The sequence below is a fragment of the Pecten maximus genome, chromosome 10 (genome assembly GCF_902652985.1).
Source record: "Pecten maximus chromosome 10, xPecMax1.1, whole genome shotgun sequence".
NCBI classification, from domain to species: Eukaryota; Metazoa; Mollusca; class Bivalvia; order Pectinida; family Pectinidae; genus Pecten; species Pecten maximus.
The window spans coordinates 32203565-32226493 of NC_047024.1; the positions used below are offsets into that span (position 1 = coordinate 32203565).

At 35.3% G+C, this 22929-nt stretch overlaps 1 protein-coding gene across 1 annotated transcript; it reads right to left on the reverse strand.

Moving 5' to 3' along the window:
- Nucleotides 1-475: 475 nt before the first annotated feature.
- Nucleotides 476-22839, reverse strand: LOC117336227 (secreted frizzled-related protein 3-like). Its single transcript, XM_033896691.1, has 6 exons — nt 21982-22839; nt 11522-11605; nt 9517-9585; nt 5322-5596; nt 3347-3498; nt 476-3177 (listed from the first exon to the last, which is right to left on the reverse strand). The coding sequence occupies exons 1-6, from the start codon at nt 22463-22465 to the stop codon at nt 3153-3155; spliced, it is 1089 nt and encodes a 362-aa protein (XP_033752582.1). The 5' UTR covers nt 22466-22839; the 3' UTR covers nt 476-3152.
- Between the last annotated feature and the right edge of the window lie 90 nt (nt 22840-22929).

A 22929-nucleotide genomic window follows, 5' to 3' on the forward strand; every position in this document is an offset into this window, starting at 1 on the left:
CTTATTTTTTGAATGTATGAAAAGATACACGAATTTACATACTATTGTACGATACCATTTTGTATCCTACTTGAAGAGGGTAGCCTAAATTCTAAAAATATATATTTGTTGAGTGCTGCTGTTTCCCACTGTAGGGGTGTTTGAGGAGACCAACGTGGTACCTCATACAGAACTATGACTGATCGACGTGGTACCTCATACAGAACTATGACTGATCGACGTGGTACCTCATACAGAACTATGACTGATCGACGTGGTACCTCATACAGAACTATGACTGATCGACGTGGTACCTCATACAGAACTATGACTGATATGGTACCTCTTACAGAACTATGACTGATCAACGTGGTACCTCATACAGAACTATGACTATTGATGTATAAGGAAAATAAGTGAAATGATAACGATAGAAAAGAACAAACAAATGATAAGTTGATGAATAGTTCTACATGTTTTTGTTAAAACAAACAAATGTTATTTTATTAATATTTATTTCATCGATTTGTACAACAGAAACAAATGGTATATTGCAACAAGACGCTCTCTGCGCCGACATCGCTCCTCTGGTAATGATATTGGATAACATCAAACTGGACAGACCTTACTTACAACGTACCAACATATAACTTAACAAAGCTGTTACCTCAATATACAGTAACATCATACTGAAGAAGAGATGAAACATTTAATTGTTTAATTCGGTGTATTCCAAAAAAACACTATTCATTCATTTCTTTTGATTATTTACTACCCCTGACAATATATATATATATTCGGCCAAAGCTGGTATTGCCAACATCACTTTCAACACCGTTGAGTATCTATTTCATATTTCCCATGACCCCTCAAATCATGTAAGGATATATGAATGCTATAGCTCCTATAAAGTAACTCATTCTAGTTCCCGTTATATCTAGTATCAACAATACATCATATATATATATATATGTATGTATATAACACTATTAAAAAGGCCACATGGCAGTTACTTTTCTTCAAGAACAACTCTGTACTACTTAAACCTTAGAATTCCGCCAATCTTCACGGCCTACCTTTCCTCGGTAAGCCCCCCTCTGACAACAGTTTGATTGGGGTTTGTTATATCCGTCCGGTTCTTGACAAGAAGATTTAAAAAAAAATAGGAAATGAACAAACGACAGACGTTATACGCCATCTTCTATCAGTGAGCAAATAAATATATACACATTATATTTACATCGACTTATACCGTTATACATTACAGAGTATACAAAACACATTCTACTATCTCAGTCCAACATGGTAGAAACACCAAAGACACGATATATTATAGGAATCAACATCTTGGAATCAACTCTAATGCCTTATAGAAATTCATTCTATATGCTTAGCCATTCAGTAATAAATAATTTTCAATTTCATTGTATAATCAATATATATATATCAATCTAAAATCACATTATCTATATCTTCTTCATAAAGGTTAAGGCTATCGCACAATACGACGTATCATGTTTTCAGATTGCTTTCAAAATACTGTCAAAGATAAGTTTAAGTAATTAGTATCCTTCATTTATTAAGATGATGTAGAATGTGACATTTTATTTTTCCATTTGGAAACAAACAAACAACTGCCAATGGCATGCACTGTCACTTTCAAGAATCAGCGACAAACATATATGTAAATGCAGTAGCTCTGAACTTCAACCTTATACAACACCAGGAATTGTCGATTGATGACAAATTCATGTACAAATGCATATATGTGGATAGCTCTATATATTATTCATATTTGTCCTGTCAAAATCTATTTATAGATCATAGTACGGACTTTTCTACATTAAAGCAAAGCGTAGTATCATACATATCTGACATTCCGATCGATTGATACATATTTATCCTTCTTAATAATCCATACATTATACAAAACGTATATTCATGATCTCATTGTTCAGCCGCATGAAAAAAACTACTTTTAAAATGTAAGAGCCAATTCATTTCAAATCATATTAAAGCATTGAAAAGTGGTTTATTTTAAACATATACGTACTAAGAACAGCACGTGAGACTGGAGCAGCTTGAAAAATCCTGGTTTGATATCTACATTACAGTTTTTGTTGTTGGTTTGATATCTACATTACAATTTTTGTTGTTGCTTTTTTTCAGTTCCAGCTAAGTCTGAGAAACTTAACACGCAGCACAGAAGGATAACAATGCGCAAGCAATTAAATGTAATTGTATATCATGCAAAAATAAAACATTTTCAAATCATCAGATGTAATCGTCAATGGCACTAAACTACTAAACAGCGAGCAATAACGGTCATCATAGTTGAAAACTGATATCATACAAAAGCTGGACTCATACATATGTAAAATTCAAACTATGGATTCCAGGTAAATTTTTACCTGATACATTCCAACATAATTAATTTCGAAACCTTAGCATTCTAAAAATAGCTTGTTATCAACATAAACCGATACAAGTTTCAAAAAGAAAGTTTAATTTCTATAAATTACTTAAATTTCCCCTCGAAAAAATCCTGTACCAGAAAGAAATTCACAATGGAGTGAAATATGCATCAGTAGGATCTTAAAATACTTCGAGAAATACGAGGAACATGATATACTCAGGTGAGGATACTTAAACGATAACTGTCCATTAGACCAAAGATCGCGATAACGAGGTATTTAACACAATGCATGTCGTAAGGCCCAAATACGAGTCCAATGTGGCGTCAGACCCGCCATACGGATAGATACATAACACAAGTAGAGTTGTATGATCGCCAAGGTGATGTGAGTCTGCATCATAAACGTACCGGTCAAACTATTCAGCAATAAATCCACAGATAGTTACGAACAAAACAAACATGGCTTAAATGTTTCTATATCACAGTATGGGGTCTTTATTTGTCCAAGGACAAAGTTTTTTTTTTATAAACATAACCTTCCCGCAACCAATAGGGCGGTCAAGGTTGCCGAACATTATCGAAGATAGCCGTAGATCTCCAAAGTTCGTCGAAGTTCAACGGAGGTGATCAGCGGATGTTGACTCATGACAACACTGATACCGGTGAGAAGAAGCCTTGAACAGGTATAGTCAGTGTTCCATCAGAAGCATTTTATCTCACATATACAGTGTTTACTCCGTGCTTGTCGCAAATTGACTTATGTCGTAGACGTAGAATTTATTCTGGAAAATAATAATATATTTTTGTTTTATACTAAAAAAAAGTTATGATAAATGTAACATAAACATAAGCATGCCACATGTTGAACAACTCTAATACTTATATAATCTTACTTACACTGCTTAAAGCTTACATTGGCTATGGTAAATACTGCAACAGGCCTTAGCTTACCTATTCTTTTTCCGGTTCCGGCGGTTCTCCCGTCCTCGATTCCTGCCGCTGTTTTGGTTATTACCTGTGTTATTCACTCTATTTTTGTTCCGGTTCATTCGGCAGTTTTTGCGTTTCTTCTTTCTACATGTTCTTCTCTTTTTGGTCCATTTCTGTATGAAATATTAGTTTTAATACGCATATTACTACAAGCAATGCCTAACCTATGTACAACATATATTAAATGATAACTATAAAAGACCACTAATTGCGTTCGCCACTAAAGGGTTTTTGGAGATTCACTACACTAATATAAAACAGTTCCCAGTGTAAAACGAATCCGAAAGGTCTTGCTGTAAATGTATTTATTTTTGTGTACTGAAATTTTAGCGTATTACTGAATTTAAATAGATTAGCTCAATGATAAATTGGCGCACTTATGATAATTGTCATGGAAAAATATAAGAAACTTCATTTGGCCCAATCGTAATTTATCAGAATGCTTAATACGCGAAACGCGCTAAAATAGAGTTATCTAAGTATTGTATTCTGTATTAATATCCCTTCTTTAATAGTTGCCCAGTTTTAATATCCCTTCTTTAATAGTTGCCCAGTTGTGATATCGTTGTTTTAGTATAATCACATCTAAGTATTTTATTCTGTTTTAATATCCTTTATTTAATAGTTGCACAGTTGTGATATCGTTGTTTTCAGTATAAAATGTCGATAACGCCTCGTGATACATAGGTAATAGTTTTCATCTGTTGTGATAACAATTCACAAATATCAGAATTGGTTGTGTTAATTTGAATTTTATGTTTCATTATTTTGAAAATATCAGCTATCTAAAGAAGCACCAGCACAAGGCCTTGGCCTAAAAGATAATTGCCATACCAGTGTGCACACATATCTTACTCCACAAAAAATCTTGACAGTTATCCCAGAACCATGGTAACATTTGGATATAATAAATCAAAGTGCGCGTTTAGACCCAGTATGTGTTTAACGCTATTGTTAGACATAGAGGTTGAGTAACTCTATCAATACCGCCCTGATTTGTACACCCCCATCTGGAACTGATAGTCGATGTATCAAGGCTCGGTTTTTATTATGTGAATTATCATTCCTTTGTGTGTGTCTTAAAATAATAATCTAATTTAGAAAACCTAATTTCTTCACAGACCCTCTTTTCTTAAAGTAGTGTTACGTTGCCTAACTCGATATAAGTTGAAAACAACGGAATGTCGCATTCGTCACGGATAATATTGTTCATATCTATTTGGTGGGTACTTACTAAGAAACATTTCTACTTAGCGATTGTTGTGATGATATATTATGTAATATATTTTAATAATAATTAATTAATTATTAGTTTTCCGGAATTGTATGCAGCATCCAATTGGCACAAATAAAGCCAGCGCCAAACAATGTTAATGTTTGGAATGCTACTGTGGAGGCCTAAACAACTAGCATTGTTTGAATAACACTGACAACATATACCCATGTCTATATGGACCATGTCGCGCTATATACCCGAAAAGCCATAATGAAAAGACCTTGCGTCTGAACACTGCTATAATTTATCTTTCAGGAAGACAACACAAACAATCATTTTTTATTTCATTCACCAGGTTTTTTTTAAATTTTTGTCTTAGTTCCACATTTTCCTCTCCCTTTTTATTATGATCAACCACATGAATTAACTGGATCTGTGAAAGATATTTTATGCCTCAATCCTAAACCGACGTACCTTTTTACTTACAGGGTTTCAATTCTCAAATGTTGAAATATCGCAATATATTTTTGTCTATGTATCAGGGATAAATTAATTAACTTCTTATAGCTTCTTTTTTTCATTCTTTTTTTCGTTTGTTTGTTTCTTTTGTTTGTTTGTTTTCTTGTTTTTGTTTTATTTTTGTTTGTTTGTTTTATGTTTTTTGTTTATTTGTTTTTTGTTGTTATTCTGTTTTCACTTTATTCTTGCTTTCTAACTTACCGCTATTCTTTTTTCCCATCGTTTCTGCCACTTCGTAGCAAAGCAATTATCAAAGAAGAGGAGTCGTTGGGTGGCGGGGTCGTCGTAACCGATAATGAGGTATTCCTTCCGACGAAGCAGTTTCGGACATACACAAGTAGAATTGGTCCATAGCTCGATCCCATTGTTTTCAATAATGTGTACACGTGTGCTCTTAAGGACTTTGATGACGCTTACTCTTGTCACCGTATTGATCGTATTTGCAGTGTCGTGTCCGAGAATTCTCGCTCGTATTGCTGAAAATATAGTAGATAGATTTGAAAGAATAGTACACAAAAATAGAATGATTTAAGGAAAGGATGAAGCTGTTTTACAGCAGAACATGGCAAAAGCTGACTGGAGTTGGGGTTCATCTTAAAACGTGATGGCGTCTAGTATGATATATTGTCATGATCAAATACCACCATACTAAAGAAGACAATCTATACTGAATCCACAATACAAAGACAGGCATCCTAATCATCCCCCAATAATGATATTATATTCTTTATTATATTTTTTTCACCCCACAATAAATTTACTTCTTTGTTTCCATACGACATGTATCTATTGTTCAACATTTATGTTTAATGGAACTGTAAAAAGTAAGATATAACCTGCGGTAAGACAATTCCACCATCTACTACCAAATAACTGGTTATTCAGCACGTACGCATTTAACTTAATTATCGAAAATCCTGTCAATGTATTGATCGATAATATAAGCATGATGCTGGATATATGTACGCTAAATAGGGTAACTACTGAATACAAATGGGGGATATATATAAGTTCAGCTATGTACGTAAATTAATGTCTTTTAAAACGTCTATACAGTATAGTCTAATGCAGGGTAACCCCGATATATTTTGTGGCAATCAATTATATATTGTTCGGTTTTAAAAGTACATAAATTCCCCACTCAGCGATCACGAGAACGTGAATTTGCAAATTTCATTCATCACATCAAGGTTTTGTAGTGGCTGTATAGCACAAGATGATACCACACACATACGCCTGTCCGTAAATAGAGTAATCATCAACAATATTACATATATTCATTCATGGAACTGTCTTAAAATTCCATATCTTTACCATCTAGAGTCCAATGAAGATAACGCTGTATGGTTGGAAGGACGTTTGTCTGGATTAATTATGATTAGCGCACCTTTTAACATGTACGATTATTTCGGGTTGATAAGCTGTCTATCACTCTGTCGGTGTGTTTTGTTAAATATTGCACACGACACGCGATGTTGTGGAACATTAATTATTTAAAGTACAGTGCGTCACCGGATATGACGCAACAAGTCTGCACAACCACTCACAAATGACCAAAATTTGTATGTGGGTGGGAATGTATATCTTTGAATCCTTACTATGAATATTAAATTGTGTTCAGCGTAAATCATTTGCTTTTCTTTTTTTATTTGTGCGTAATGAAGTAAGTACATAATAAAACTGTGATTAAAATAATGTGTTTTAAACGTGAAGGGCGAAAACGTAAAACTCAAGAAAGCAAGGATCCAAAGCGAACACAATTTCAAAAACGAGAGGAAAGCAAGAAACGAGAAATCGAGAAAACGAATTAACTAAATGAATGACAGCGGGGAAATCACATTTTCTTTCTTTCTTTTTTTATTGAAGATATCAAATTAAAAATTTATAAAATGTTAAACAAAATATTGTAATTAAAATGAACTTGCTATCATATAATATTATTTATTATATTCAGATATGATTCGAATTACCAGGGTTCAGGAAACCAAGGCAATATCTACAGATACAAATAGCTACATTGTACTTATATATTACATGGTATCAACCTTAATATCATTATAATTGAACATTCAGCTTTTTGTACTGCATTCAACGAGTTAACATTTACAATTCAGGTTCCGTAACTCAATTCAATGTCGTAGGGGACTTGAAAATAGAGATCATCGAGGTACACATCTGACTCCAAGTTTTTAATATAGCTACAATGGGATTAAAACATCAACATTGACGAAGTCAGAATAACGACATAATACCAATTCGACATTATTAATGAAGCGCAAAGGGCCAAATCTGTAAATAAACTTTTAGTCGGCGAATAAAACTAACATACTTACAGTATGTGAGTAATTTAGTCAGAAGCATGGTTTTAAAACATTTTTTAAACCGTAAATTAAATGCTGGGTCCAGGCGAGCCTAAATAAACACAGTAAGCTAGCAGGTAGCTATTGAAAGTTAGTTTGGTTGGTTAGAGAGCGTTTCAGATTCCAGAAAAGCATTATACTCCCTCTGTTAGAGGACAAACATAACATAAAACTGGACACCTGTAAGGTAAAGATGAAACCTGAGTGACGTATTCATCACCGACAGTAAACCCCCATTATAGCAGCCATTTAACAGGTTATCTGTGAGGAATGGTTAGATTGATCAGTCGTTAACGACGCCCCCCCTCCTCCCCCCCCCCCAACCACTCGCACCTCACTTAAAAGCCAATAAATGGAAACTGTTGGCCCCGATTCTACATTTGTACGTAAGCTATGACCACCTGTTAAAACGCCGTCTTTGTTTTAAAAAGTGAAACAATTCACAGTTATACCTGATGGAATATTGAGGTGAATACGCAGTTAAATATTGTATCATTCATTTGTTATTTAAACGCGGCCATATTGGTTCACCAAATTTATCTAGGCCTCCTACTGAGACGGAAATTTACTTCTGGGTTTGTTTCCTTTGGTATCACCTTGACATTTATTATTATATAACTATGGTTGTTTCGAGGACTTAATCGTATAGGAATAAACAAACAAAAACTATCATAAAACCTACAGCCCGTTTCTATATATCCTAAAGAGAAAATGATTCACACCGATAATATGGACTGAAGGAAGATTTACAAATAAAACACGTGTGAATGACACTATCAATATAAAATTAGAACTACTAACACTCACAATGTGTTATTTATTACTTTTCTATTATATACGCATATTCTAATACGCATAAAACGATACGGATTTAATATGCTCATCAGGAAAACGCTTTTATCGTGTAATGATGAAGCGAAGTCAGGAAATGAGGACCGAATGTTATCGTATGGTAAACCAAGGTTCTATCTCTATACCAAAATAAAATAAAGGACAACATAATCCTACAACAATCACGTGTGGTAAACCCAGGTTCTATATCGATACCAAATAAAACAAAGGACAACATATTCAAACAGCAATCACACCGTCTCGGTAGTTTCTAAAACATTGCTACACAGAAGAAGCCCATTTCAAAATTCCGCACTATTCTGAAGTGTAATAAGTGCCTGAATCTAATTAGTTTGTAAGACATTCCGCTCGTGCCGTTTCACCTGTTTACAAAGGTAATTTGTATATGGCTACAGGTATTTGTAAACGTCGGCCATTTTCTCAATACACAATCCTTCATTGTTACTTAGCTGTCTTTGATCTCGGCGCACCTTACCGTGCTGATGTATGGCGGTTTAGTTTAACATTTACGATTACAAGAAGCTGTCAAATATATTTATGTTCACCTAACACGCTACCTGCAACCTTAGCTTAATTATCCATGAGGCTAAAATTAGTTTTATTTACTTACAACATTTAATGCTTCCAAGCAAACAACCTATGATAGGCAAAGGACATAAGTCGTGATATCAACTACAACCCTAAACATTTTGTTTATACTAATTCATACACTCATTCATTCATTCCAAATCCTCAGGCTACGCTCAACTGACTGTAACTAGCGAGCAGACGTTTGGCCGTTGACCTCTGCTTACATTAAGTTACTGCGTTTTTTACATTTGTTTCATCCTGGCCTTCTTTAACTTGCATCAAGTTGGCGACAATTTTTTATTAATTATTTCCGAAAACAAATGTGTTTTGTCGTCAGTCACAAAGTGCACGTAAACCGTTTGAAATTTCTCACTATATAGTATTTAAATTGATCGCTTGCTTTTCGCTCCATACATCAAACAATATATGTATAATATCTTGAAATAGTTAAATATGCACAAAGGTAGGTACAGTCGTTTTTCTAGACATTTGTTTATACGCATGTACTCAGTGGAGCCCGTCCTTAAATTATTATATTGGTTGATATGACGTTAAACAATACATAACCAATACAAAACTTCACCAAACTAGTAATGTTAATGCCAACTACTTACCAAAATTAAATTTTCCTTTTTTAAAGAGTCTCTTCTTTAGCCTCGGTCGCTTTGTACAATGACAGCCGCCTAAAATCATAAAAATAGTTAAAGCACATCTCGAGAGTTCAGATAGTCACAGCATGTAATATAAGTGCTGTTAGGTTTATTCTCTTATCCATTAAGGTTTCTAATTCTGCTGGGTGAAGGGGCAATGATGGTATAGACACCTAATTAAAAGAAACATTTGTATGTTTAATTGCATTCTAACGTTGATCATAAAAAGTTATAAAATACAATAGTTAATATCAATGAAGAAAAATATAAAAAGGAAAATATTATTCTATTGTTTACTTTTTTAATTGAAATAATAACATATCGAAGTGGAGAGATGAGAATAAATAAAAAACAAATTTGATTCGAAATCCTTTAATTCTGAAATCCTCGAAACTTAAATGAGAATCTGTAGGAGATAAAACAGCAAATTGGCGGAGTTTTCCATTTTTTTCATCTCTTTCTCAAGTCAAGGAACTATTTCGCAATGACAGTTAAAATGATTCCTGGTATGTCTGGCAACGTACGTGCCAGCAAAGAGTTACTCGGTGCGTTTGCATAAAGGTATGCTCCGAACGGACGTTGTTCTATCTCGGCTCTAACCCCATTTCTTATAGATGTTTTCAGAGTTGATTCCAACATTAAAGTATCCCATCTTAAGTTATTAACTAAAGGGGATCCGCAATGACATACAAGAAAGACGTTCCTATATTTCAAACATAACCGTTTCCTTTGAAATTGTCGGCTAGGCTTGTAGTGGTGCGACCTGTCTAAAGCTTCTTCACCGGATGGTGGTCGTCATATTAACTTCAATGGGAAAAATCAAATAGATTCCAGAGCAGCGTGCTCACAGCTTAACCTCCAGTATAAACACGGTATGGTATAGGGTGCTTTGATTCTTTTTGTATCAGCAAATAGTATTTCTCACTCAGGAGTTTGTTAAACATTCTCACTTTTTCATCAAAGACATTCATCCTTATGAACGTTTAGGAGGACATATCGATGTTAAGTGTGGATTTGAACAAATGTAATGTCTATAATAGCCCACTGGGCAATGTACCGTACAATCAACACGGATATGTTAGCGTATATATAACGGTTGGTGATTCTTTAATCACGCAATACGTTACAATTTATTGCTGCAAATATGTTCATTTAAAAGCCTTCATTCCGAGAAACATTGTGTTCTTTTTTCAAATGTGTCGGAAGTCAGGTTTGTAGATTAAACGCTCTTTACGTTCTAACACGGCATAAAATTGAACTGATGTTGGTGTGTTGGTATTTGTTTAAAAACAGATACATCAAAGTATCACTGCCAGTTCAATCACAGCTTTGCTGAAGAACTACAAGGTGTTACGGCGATACTATCGCTTTGTATTCAGAGTTATTAAGCATTATTTTACGAACTACGACTTTAAGTATTGCCGATGTTTTTGAAAAGTTGAACTAAGGACACACCAAGTGTTCCATGTTATATGGCAAATAAAAACACACCTAAGTTAACTAGGAACAGCAGAAAAACACTCACAACGGAATTATGAAATACATCCTAGATGCAATATTTGCCAAATAACGAAAATAAAATTACACCGTCCTTCCAGGACTCGTCATTGATGCTAGGGGCCAAAAGTGCATGTGTTTGCAATACCATAATTAACTGAGATAATGTTAACTTTTGAATAGAGAGCATTCATTCAATAATTTTATCAATTAAATATATTTGGGCCTTCTAAGATGAGGTGACTAAATCTCGTGTGTACAAACCATTTCAACAATATTTCTAACAACGTCTATCAAGAGGATCGTAATTGATGACTCAACTTTACATACAACATCGGACGTAAATTATTCATAATAATTCGAAGTTTCACAATATTTTGTCTTAAACATAAGATATAAAGATGCGTTGTCGAAATAATGACCTCATTCCACACTCTTATACACCCATACCGATAAAAGGGTGATGGTATACCTTTCTTTCGAGTCTTATTGGTCGCACCTCTATCAGGCTTGTTGCCATTGGTTTTTCTAACCGGCTCGGGGGTTGCCTGTCCACCTGAAAGAGACAAATATAAAAAGCGTTTGTAGTTACGGATATATACCCTTATTATCAGTATTTAAAAGTAAAACAAAGGGAAATGAAACGGCTGTGAATGAGAAAACAAATCTCTATTTGTTGGTACATGAAAGAAAGCATTAAGAATGAGTAAATAACCTGTAAATGATCAAAGATTGCCAAAACGGAGTCAGCCCTGTGATCCTGAAGCACGGGACTGGCGAAATGATAGGCTGATAAGGTATTTTACAAATAGCCCGTGCAAACTGGATTTAGACTTATTTCATCAGACAAGCATAAGTGTAATACCGTCCGTATCAAAGGCCTTTTTCATCTGTGTCTCGTCCAGACAGAGAAACACGTACACTATCAAGTCCGTCAGAGGCGTGGGTACATTAAAACTTAATACTGCTGTCGAGATAGTATAATACCCCACAGTTCATCTCCAAGCTGGGATTTCGAGTCGCATCACAAAGCGACGGAAGGAGATTTCACAATTTAATGTACTCTATGTAGATGAGGTACAGCATATTGTCTTCTTTGAGGTTAGATATTCCATGTCTGTTTAAACCGTGCTCATGCTAAAGATATATTGATTAGTGTCGAATCTCTACAGGTCATTTTATACTACTCAAGGCACAGTCGGAGAAACCGTTTGTAATTCTTATAAAATCATTTCAAAAGACTGTATGTTGCTATCATGGAAATACCAACTCGTATTGAGGTTTGTGTAAAGCCGTCGAATGTTGGATAGTCCAATTTATATAAGACAAATCATATAATGGGACTATATATAGCAATGACAAAGTTATATAACAACCGTATGTTGCAGTGTAAACCAGATTATACATGAATGATAAAGTCCATTTGATGCCTGTAATGAATAGCAACTTACTTAATAATTCATACATGAAAATAAAAATCAATACCAATATACGGACAAAAGTAAGTATGGGTTCATTTCAATATCATTACAATAAGCCAAGAGCAAGTTTTAGCCGTCAAAAGAAACAAATTAATCTACATGTTGGAAACTTCAAAAGCGGCAACTTCAAAGGTACGTGTGTAACCCCAGTCATTGTTACCCAAACGGCCTAGCACAAACGAATCCAAATATAGCATAAAACGTCTTTGTAGCAAAAATTAATTTACCTTCAAAAATTACCAAGTTGTCTATTAATCATCTGTTACATTTGAATTCACAATAGGCTCTCAGTTTATAAAGTGACTGAACTGGGATTATTTTGAATTTCATTTGTCAAAGCTTAGTTACAAAGGGAACTAGCCAACGTGTGAAGGTAGCAATTTGTTACATCCCGACGTTGATGAAATTCTGGACTTCAAACAGGCGAAAGTTTCATTTCTTCACAGCGATCCGGCAACCTAGTTATTTATCAATCTCAAATTCGTTGGGCGCTCAGTAAATGGGAGAAATGTGGCTTTGTATAGTGATATAGAAAATCCCAGGGAATAACAATATAGACACATTATGCCTTTGGCTTTGTTGTCTACTTACTGTGTCCTCCAGAGAGGGGATCATAAACCTACTGATGTTTTTAGTCAACAGTGGGTAAGATTACCCTCACCGCTCCAGTGTGGTCACTGGTAATACACAGCTGTATCAAACCCACCTGTGGCGTGTATTGATATAAACCTGCTGCTAGCCAGACTTAACGATATATAGACGCATATCTTTCATTTCTTGATTCCAATTAAATGTACTTGTATACAAACGTATAACTAAGAAAAGTCTAGTTGTGAAATAGTAATTGTGTCAAGATACGCTAGATATACAGGGAAATGTGGTGTTGCAGGACCGCCCACGATTGCCTTAACTAGTCAATGTTAATTACATTTCCCATGGAATATGTCGATTTCTACAGTATACTGAATCTGTGACGCCGAGCCACCTTGCATAACTTTCGCCTCTTCATGGATTTTTTTTTGTCTTAGTACTGACTTAAAAAGCAAACGAGCATATATGTCAACTGTCAAGGATTACATGAAGACTCAATTTTTCATATAGACTAAATATTTGATGACAGTGCCCCCTTTCGTAAATGAACCCGTGTGCCTTAATATTGAATTTGAAAGCAAATGAGCATATATGTATGGAAATATGGGAGGACAACTGTATATAAACTTTTCTGTGTTATGTTTTGCGTGAATGACTTGACCTCTAAAAAATAATATATAAGAACTCTACATGATTCCATTATTTCTTTGTATGAACATTTATTTCCTATATAACCATTGAAGGAAATATTGTATAACATCAACGTATGTACGATGTCATGTAGTCATAGAGCCAACCATACATCACAGCATTATAGTACACACGAGATACATTGCCATTACAGAAATGTATCTTAAAGTGTTCATACGGAGTGACTGATTCAAAATACATAGCTTCACTGAGTTTATACTACTACCAGACAGATCGTAAGTATTATATCTAACACTGCTATAAAACATTACATCACGTCCATAAAGACTTATTAAAGTCTCTTTTAATATCATTTACAAGCTGTGTGGAAAACGACTACTCCAGGGATTGCTCTGGCTTATTCCCATTTACCTACATCTAGGAATCGCCCTAGTGTGTTAAAGGGTCAATAAAAACTCGCCTATCTCTGAAATACAATCCTAACAACGGTATCTGGGTATTGTCAAAATTATTATACATGTTTATTTTAAACAAAACTGAATACTGGAGATATATGGTGTTAAGCTCAGTCTCACAGTTATCGACACCGCGTGTGTCCATCCACTATATCGTCGGGTACGCGGCTCTCTGTTCACATGTGCTTAACAGTATAATTGGCCTTTGTTAAACATAATTACGATACGCTTTAAATAACCTTAGCGTATGTAAGCGATATAATGGAGGTTATGATAAGATTAATAGTTATATATCGTATATGTTGTGAATTATCCATGATTCTTAGTATATAAACTAGCAACTTTGCATGGTTGGGAAAATATGCTTACTAATATACTGAACTGTGTGACCTTTGTGTTGGTGTGTGACAGTGCCACTGTTCATAAGTATAGATCATATAATATCCGAAACACCTATAATAAATGCATTGTTACTCGTCAAAGAAGGACCAGGGATATTGTCTTACAAAATAATGGATTCGTACTGGAAATGTAACTTCCTAAAACATAACAATAATATAATATAGATATTTATACACTTAGTCAGAATCATTTTTAGATCGTGACGATTCAACTGTAAATAGAATATATATACCACATCAACTCGATTTATTTTTCCATGTTCATTCATTTAGCACATCTGAATTTATCTTTTCGCCCGATACAGTACTTTGAGATTTCATACTTTCTGTAAATAATAACATGCACAAAATATTGTTTTAAACATGCACAAAATATTGTTTTTAACAATTAAATGATTTCATAAATCATTTTATTACCCAGCGTTTTATTTGCCTATTTCGCGACATTACGTTGAAATTAGATACATGTATATCTCTTATATATAACTACTGGAGATCAAGACTGCAGGAACGGCAAACGAAAATTATGTCAAAAATTGAGTTTTGCAATGTTAAATCAAGAGTGTCGTGTCGGAAAATAGAAAATGTCACAACGCGAAATCAAGGCTGTCATGTCGGAAGTGAAAAATCTTACAACGCGAGGTCTGGGTTGTCGCGCGGGAAAACTGAAAACGATTTAATCAGCTGCTGGTATTTCTTGAATGTACTTTCCGTGCTATCGGCGTTAACGGTGTCTCAGTAAATTGGTATTTGTATATCAATGTACATTCGGCATGTTGCACCTGTATATGATGTCATGCTATGTCTTGTCGGTGTAATCTACATTCTACTCCAGAATTGTAAATGTAATGCAGCGTGTAGGTGCACATGTTTGAATACAAATAAATATTTACAAACTCAACAGGTGTGCATAGACTCTTCTTACATAACATTCACACACACAAGCACAATCTCTTAACGTCCGTGATGTTATACTCCAATTGTATGCTCAGTAAAGTCTAATCACAAATTGTGGCGAATACTGAAGGATTGTTTTCTCAAGATCTTGGATCAAAAGTTTTGATTGATTTAGATTTCAAATCTTAAATCACTAATAATCGCAATAATCTTTAACACAACTCAACAAAACCACCTGCTTTATTTGACTTGGTGAAGCATGTATGGCCCTTACGATGCTATCTCAGTCCAAGTGCGTCTATGGCGGCCGTGTATCAGTGTCCGCTCACGACAGCGGGGGTTATGGAGCGTCGAGGGGTGAAAATGAGTCAATCTTTGTCACGACATTAGAATAGTTTGTCATCGCTGTGGGACGAAAGTAACAGCTTACCGTCTATAGAGAAAGTCATGTTAATCGCTTCGTTCCTCTAACAGTAATAAACTCTTAGCAAAGTTCTTTACACACGGGATATTTCCTCGTAGGATCCAGGGACATGCACAGGAATTTGATGTCATTGCACCAAAGCTAAACACTTACAGAGAAAGTGGAATATGTTCAAATCAAATGAACCATGAAAACTGTTCATAAAAAGATATTAAGATTGTATCTGTCTAAATGATACCATAGGGTTATAGTAGGGCTACCGAGTTACAATGGTCTCGTGATCAGAAAATGTAATGACATAATTATAGCGACGTGATGATGGTAGTTAGAGAATAAACAGCAATATGTTTTTTTATAGCAGGAAATAATGGATGTAGTAAAAAAAATTAACACATGGATTTTATGACTTGCACACATAAAGCTCCTAGTTATTTCGTCGTAGAAACAAACTATGAAGAGGAAAGTTAAGATACTAGTATCGGAGGAAGGGCGCTGTATCTAACACTCTCCCTAACACATTACAAACTTATTGGATTTTCACGTTACATAAAATAATCGTCTGCTTTGGAGATTGTATCCTACACCTCTTTTAAGTTGATATGAACCGCCTGATAACCGATGTAGAAGTAACACCATCACGTCATGCGAAAAAAATTGCCAACTTTATCTTCTGTTTTTCTTGAAGACTTTAACAATGATAGTGTTGTTTAATTGTGCCTAACTTAACACGGCATAGCTGGTGTTATCAGTAGAAGTATTAGCTAGGATAAGCACCGCAACTATAACAAACCCACAGCGATAGATCTTTGCTTTGCCCCTGTGAGGTATATCCATCCAGCAGTAAGAACCTGCGTGTAAAGTTGGATGATCGAATTGTATGCATGATAGGGAAAATTCTTTGAAGATTTCGCGGTAGTTTATCAGGGCTACATGATGAAGTGTATTGTTTACATTTTAACATAGGACGCGTTTCTTAATCTCATTTAATGATATCATTATTCTATTTCTTAATCACATTTCGTTTTGTTTAAGGTTGTTTAGTATAAAGGTCAATCTAAAATCGAAGCAAGGCAGGTCTCAGTTGTCTCAAGTTGTATTGGTGCAATATCACAATAACACAGATCACAAACATACATTCAAACATCACTGGATTTATAATAACGAATGAAAATATGTTTTGGGTATGTGAAAGTGGCATTAGGCGATGTATTTCGCAAGGTAAGACGATTCAAAAACATACATCCATACGGATAAAATATATATTCAATTTATTCATATGGATTTGATTAAAGTAACATGACGCCAAACACAGAATGAAAGTAGCTCACGGTACCATAAAAAAAGTTATTTTTAAGAGTTATTTTTAGAATAGATAACATGAAATTAATATCTTTTTGTTACGAAAACTATATCACTTTCCTTTCAAATTAAAACATTTTATGAATCCGCAAAACTAACCAATGAAAACAGGCCTCTACAGCGGTTCCCCAAATCCTGTTCTACACTAAAAAATATATAAATAATCTCGCCTATTTCTTTATATAATAAGAACAGTGTAGGTTCTTTTGTTGTTTTGTTATGAGAGTGTATAATAACAATGTTTTTAAGTTCCCTCAAGTACATGACTACCGACAGAGGGCATGAAGTGGCCAGAATACATATCTATGCTTAGTTTAACATATTCTAAAACAACTACGTTCTATATCAATTTCATCCAAATGTGTTTGTAATCGTCTCCGATTTACATATAGGAAGCAACCAATTAGCAGCGCGTGCCTTAATCCATAAATCAATTACGAAAGTGTGCATGACTGGCATACCTTTCTAGTGGGGAGTCTGAGTAATATGTAGTTATGACATGGGGAGCGATCTCATTTATCATTAGTAACAACACTGTTAATTACCAAAGGATACCGCTTCGTAATGTAACAAGTGTTTAGCCAAAACCACACACAATCAATCAACTCCTTTTAGCATTTACTTTGTGATGACCCGAACCGCATTTTTGTATGTACGAGAGTCTTCTTGTCACCGGGTTCCAAAAAGGATAAAAAGGTTTAAGGTTGATAAATGCGAAATGGTAGGCATGCATTTCATTGTATACGTGACAATTTGACTAAGAATGGATGTTTGTGGTTTTGTGTCCTGTTTTCCGGTTGAGATAATCACATTAGACTAAGAAAAACTAAACATGAAATCGTTGTGGAGATAATCCTTTCTAAATAATGTTAATGTGAAGCATCATCTGGATAGATAAGTATAGCTTGTGTCTGCCTAACTTTAGTTGCGTATGTGTGGATATACGGATGTAGTAAATACATTGTTGGGGAATAGCAACTTTTACTTTGACGATCCTGTGATGAAGTGAGAAGTATATATCGTATCATAATACACATCTAAATCTAAATGTTAAATAAAGAAGCTATTAACATCCAGTCGGAATACACTATCACTAAGTATATTAGACCTACACAACAAAATCGTATGCTACACTCGACATAGAATAGTACATCAGACTACGTCTACTCCATCACAGTAACATACAGGGCAAGCTACCGTACACTACACCAGACCTAGTCAAACATCATACACTACACCAGACCTAGTCAAACATCGTACACTACACCAGACATCGTCAAACATCCTACACTACACCAGACCTAGTCAAACATCCTACACTACACCAGACATCGTCAAACATCATACACTACACCAGACCTAGTCAAACATCGTACACTACACCAGACATCGTCAAACACCCTACAATACACCAGACCTAGTCAAACACCGTACACTACACCAGACCTAGTCAAACACCGTACACTACACCAGACCTAGTCTAACATCCTACACTACATCAGACGTAGTCAAACATCGTACACTACACCAGACCAGGTCAAACATCGTACACTACACCAAACCTCGTCAAACATCGTACACTACACCAGACCTAGTCAAACATCGTACACTACACCAGACCAGGTCAAACATCGTTCACTACACCAGACCTAGTCAAACATCTTACACTACATCAGACCTAGTCAAACATCGTACACTACACCAGACCTCGTCAAACATCGTACACTACACCAGACCTCGTCAAACATCGTACACTACACCAGACCTAGTCAAACATACACTACACCAGACTTAGTCAAACATCGTACACTACACCAGACGAGGTCAAACATCGTACACTACACCAGACCTCGTCAAACATCGTACACTACACCAGACCTCGTCAAACATCGTACACTACACCAGACCTCGTCAAACATCCTACACTACACCAGACCTAGTCAAACATCCTACACTACACCACATCTAGTCAAACACCGTACACTACACCAGACCTAGTCAAACATCGTACACTACACCACATCTAGTCAAACATCATACACTACACCAGACCTAGTCAAACATCCTACACTACACCAGACCTCGTCAAACATTGTACAATACACCAGACCTAGTCAAACATCGTACACTACACCAGACCTAGTCAAACATCGTACACTACACCAGACCTAGTCAAACATCGTACACTACACCAGACATAGTCAGACACCGTACACTACACCAGACCTAGTCAAACATCGTACACTACACCAGACCTCGTCAAACATCGTACACTACACCAGACCTCGTCAAACATCGTACACTACACCAGACCTAGTCAACCATACACTAAACCAGACCTAGTCAATCATCATACACTACACCAGACCTAGTCAAACATCGTACACTACACCAGACATCGTCAAACACCCTCAATACACCAGACCTAGTCAAACACCGTACACTACACCAGACCTAGTCAAACATCGTACACTACACCAGACCTCGTCAAACATCGTACACTACACCAGACCTCGTCAAACATCGTACACTACACCAGACCTAGTCAACCATACACTACACCAGACCTAGTCAATCATCATACACTACACCAGACCTCGTCAAACATCTTACACTACACCAGACCTAGTCAAACATCGTACACTACACCAGACCTAGTCAAACATTCTACACTACACCAGACCTAGTCAAACATCATACACTACACCAGACCTCGTCAAATATCATACACTACACCAGACCTAGTCAAACATCATACACTACACCAGACCTCGTCAAAGAAATCGTACACTTTTTTATTATCCTGCTGGAATATCGTGCTTGCTATTAAATGACGAGGCTGCCTACCTATTGTATTTTAGATATCACAAATTGAGTTAACAAACGTCACCATTCGTCCTTCTGATCATAGTTAAATATCTATATTAATGTAATGATTGCATACAAAAGGAAATATCAAACCGTTAAATTCTGATTTAATACCTCATTACCATATACCATTAATGATATAATTATTTTATACATATATAATTATATGCATGTTATACATTGATGGATAGCATTTATGCACGTAGATATAGTAAAATACGCAATATGATGAGCATAATACTTTTTAATAGTTAAAATATACGTCTATACATCACGCAATCAGATTCCTTTCTCATTCATAGCTTGTTTGCTGATATAATTTACATTACATACATTTAACAGCCCGGGGGATAGTAATAAATTCCGAAGATTAAGTTTTTATTAAAATACAACCATATGTGTTTGGTGAGGCTGGACTGTTTGAGTTAAAGTCATTCATTTGCATTATGGCTGATGTGTATATACACGAGGAAGCAGGTAGAATGGTTGATAACAACCAAAAAGTGTTTAACACTGATGCTAGGTATGTGAACACAAATAAGATGATGCTTTGGTATGCTCGTCATCATTTGATATATTACGATTTTGTCGCATATAGTTTTAACTCAAACATATTTTAGTATATTTATCCCGAAGCCTTCTATGTTTGTGGTAGTTAAACTTAAACTAGGACATATAATAATTGTACTTCTGATCTGAGTATTGTTATTTACATGATAATGTTAGACCTTTAATACTGGTACTGTAATCCCTGATATAATTCGTGATACACTTATAGTTTAACATAAAATAATACATTAATGGTGGAAATAATTGCTTCCCGGTGTCTATGTGTAGGTTTTAAAGGGAAACAAGCTTTAATACATAGCGATATGTTTAACACAGAAGTAATGATGAGGGAGAAATCTGATTAACATTCCAGTTGCAGTACTCCTGCAATCATAGTCGGTAACTAGACAGATGTAACCTTTTTATGAACACTAACAAATGCACTACGACCATGCTATATGGTAAATTACACTATTTACATAGAAAAGGTGAAAGCATTTTTAACATTAGCATGCTATCTACCTTCTTTAACTGCATTAAATGAACATTGGTTGGTATATATCTACGAACTAATGTCATTTTAGTATGATTACCATCCATTTAGTGTATATACGAGGGGAAGACATTTTATAACTAAAGAAAAATATTATATCTGCCTCACATACATAAATGTAATATTATTCACAATCAGTAAGACAAACACTTGCCTATTTGGCCTTGGACGACTCGTCCACATACTTTCCCCTTGTTACAAACAGCCTATACCTTTCACGTCAGAGTATGAAATAGCTCTGATACGGAAGCTAGCTAACTGCCGATATAAACACACATGTTTCTGTGAATATACATTATCTGTGCATTGATGTAATACAGGTGGTCGTATCTGGGCTGAGCATGTTTTATTTGGCAAACGCCTACATCTGTAACATTTATCATTACTTACCACTTACCATGTTAGTTTAACTGTATTTATGTTATTGATGAAATACTTTGGATCTACTGTCTGAATGTCAAAAACAAACTTCCTAAGGAATGTTGACTTGGGTGAAATTGAATGATAGATAGTATATATCGTTTCGACTGTGAGATACGAGCGCATAATGCATTGTAAAAGAAACTTTATCGGATGAAATGTGCCTTAATATTAAATTACATAAAAGTCAATGGTTTCGTTCAAGTTCCGAAACCAAGCAATCGATATACACGTGTTTTCTATCATTCAGATAAAGTGAAAGTAAAAGTAGAGTAATACTAACGGTCTGGAAGAGATGAGACGATGGCTTCAGGTGAGACACATACTCCACTGTCATACCGAGGAAGATTGTCACAGTCAAGATTATCCGGCCACGATACATTATACTCATTCATTATACGTTCACACCCCGTACGAGCGCGGTCACACACACTCCAGCATGGGGGGATAGGTTCCGGCTGGAAGTTCACAGTACATATAGGAGCGTACATGCCACATAGAAAAAATAAAAGAACGTCGCTACAATTTTTTTCTATTAATTTTTCAAATTGTTCAATAGATAATTTTGCATTTTCTTGAGAACTATGATGAAGCAGATTGGGCATTCTGGTCATATTATATGGCATCCCTTGGCACATAGGAATCTGTATTGGTTCACACGTCTCAGCCCGTCTGTTAAACACTAGTCCAAATACAGCTGGACTCCACAGTAGTAGTAAGAAGACCATATCTAATTGTAGTTTTCTATGTGAATATCCCATTGTCATTGTTTTAATACACCGATGTCACAAACTTCTAGTAAAATACAATCCTAGACAAATCCTAGTGAAAATATGTTTTGCTTTTAAATGAAAACACTTCAGAATAGTTTTTAGTTTTCCAAAATGCCATAGAAGGTATTTCAATATTGTTTACAATATGAAAATACCATGTCCATTACAAAGACTATAGTTCGCCTATGTTATGATATCATACTCAATACGTAATCTCTAGATGTTACATCCATATTCGTCTTCATCAACTTCTGCAATTATATATTGAAATGTCTTGAGTTTTCATATTTAAAGCCTATATATTAGCGGTCTACACCACGTGTGAGTTTAGTAACTCATTCAAAACTTGTGATGGGGGCGTGTCGAGGGGGCGTGACGCCAACCAAACGGATCATTTCCAATCACTCAAATGTTAAGCTTTTCACCAATAAGTGTTTGACTTGCACAAATGTTTGAGT

What these genes read in the sequence shown, in the direction of transcription:
- LOC117336227 (XM_033896691.1), bottom strand. Translation starts at nt 22,465, where the DNA reads ATGACAATGGGATATTCACATAGAAAACTACAATTAGATATGGTCTTC. An exon ending in GATGGGAAAAAAGAATAGCG is followed by an intron (nt 3,499 to 5,321) that starts GTAAGTTAGAAA and finishes TATTTCATACAG; the next exon opens with AAATGGACCAAAAAGAGAAG. An exon ending in CGGAACCGGAAAAAGAATAG is followed by an intron (nt 3,178 to 3,346) that starts GTAAGCTAAGGC and finishes ATTATTTTCCAG; the next exon opens with AATAAATTCTACGTCTACGA.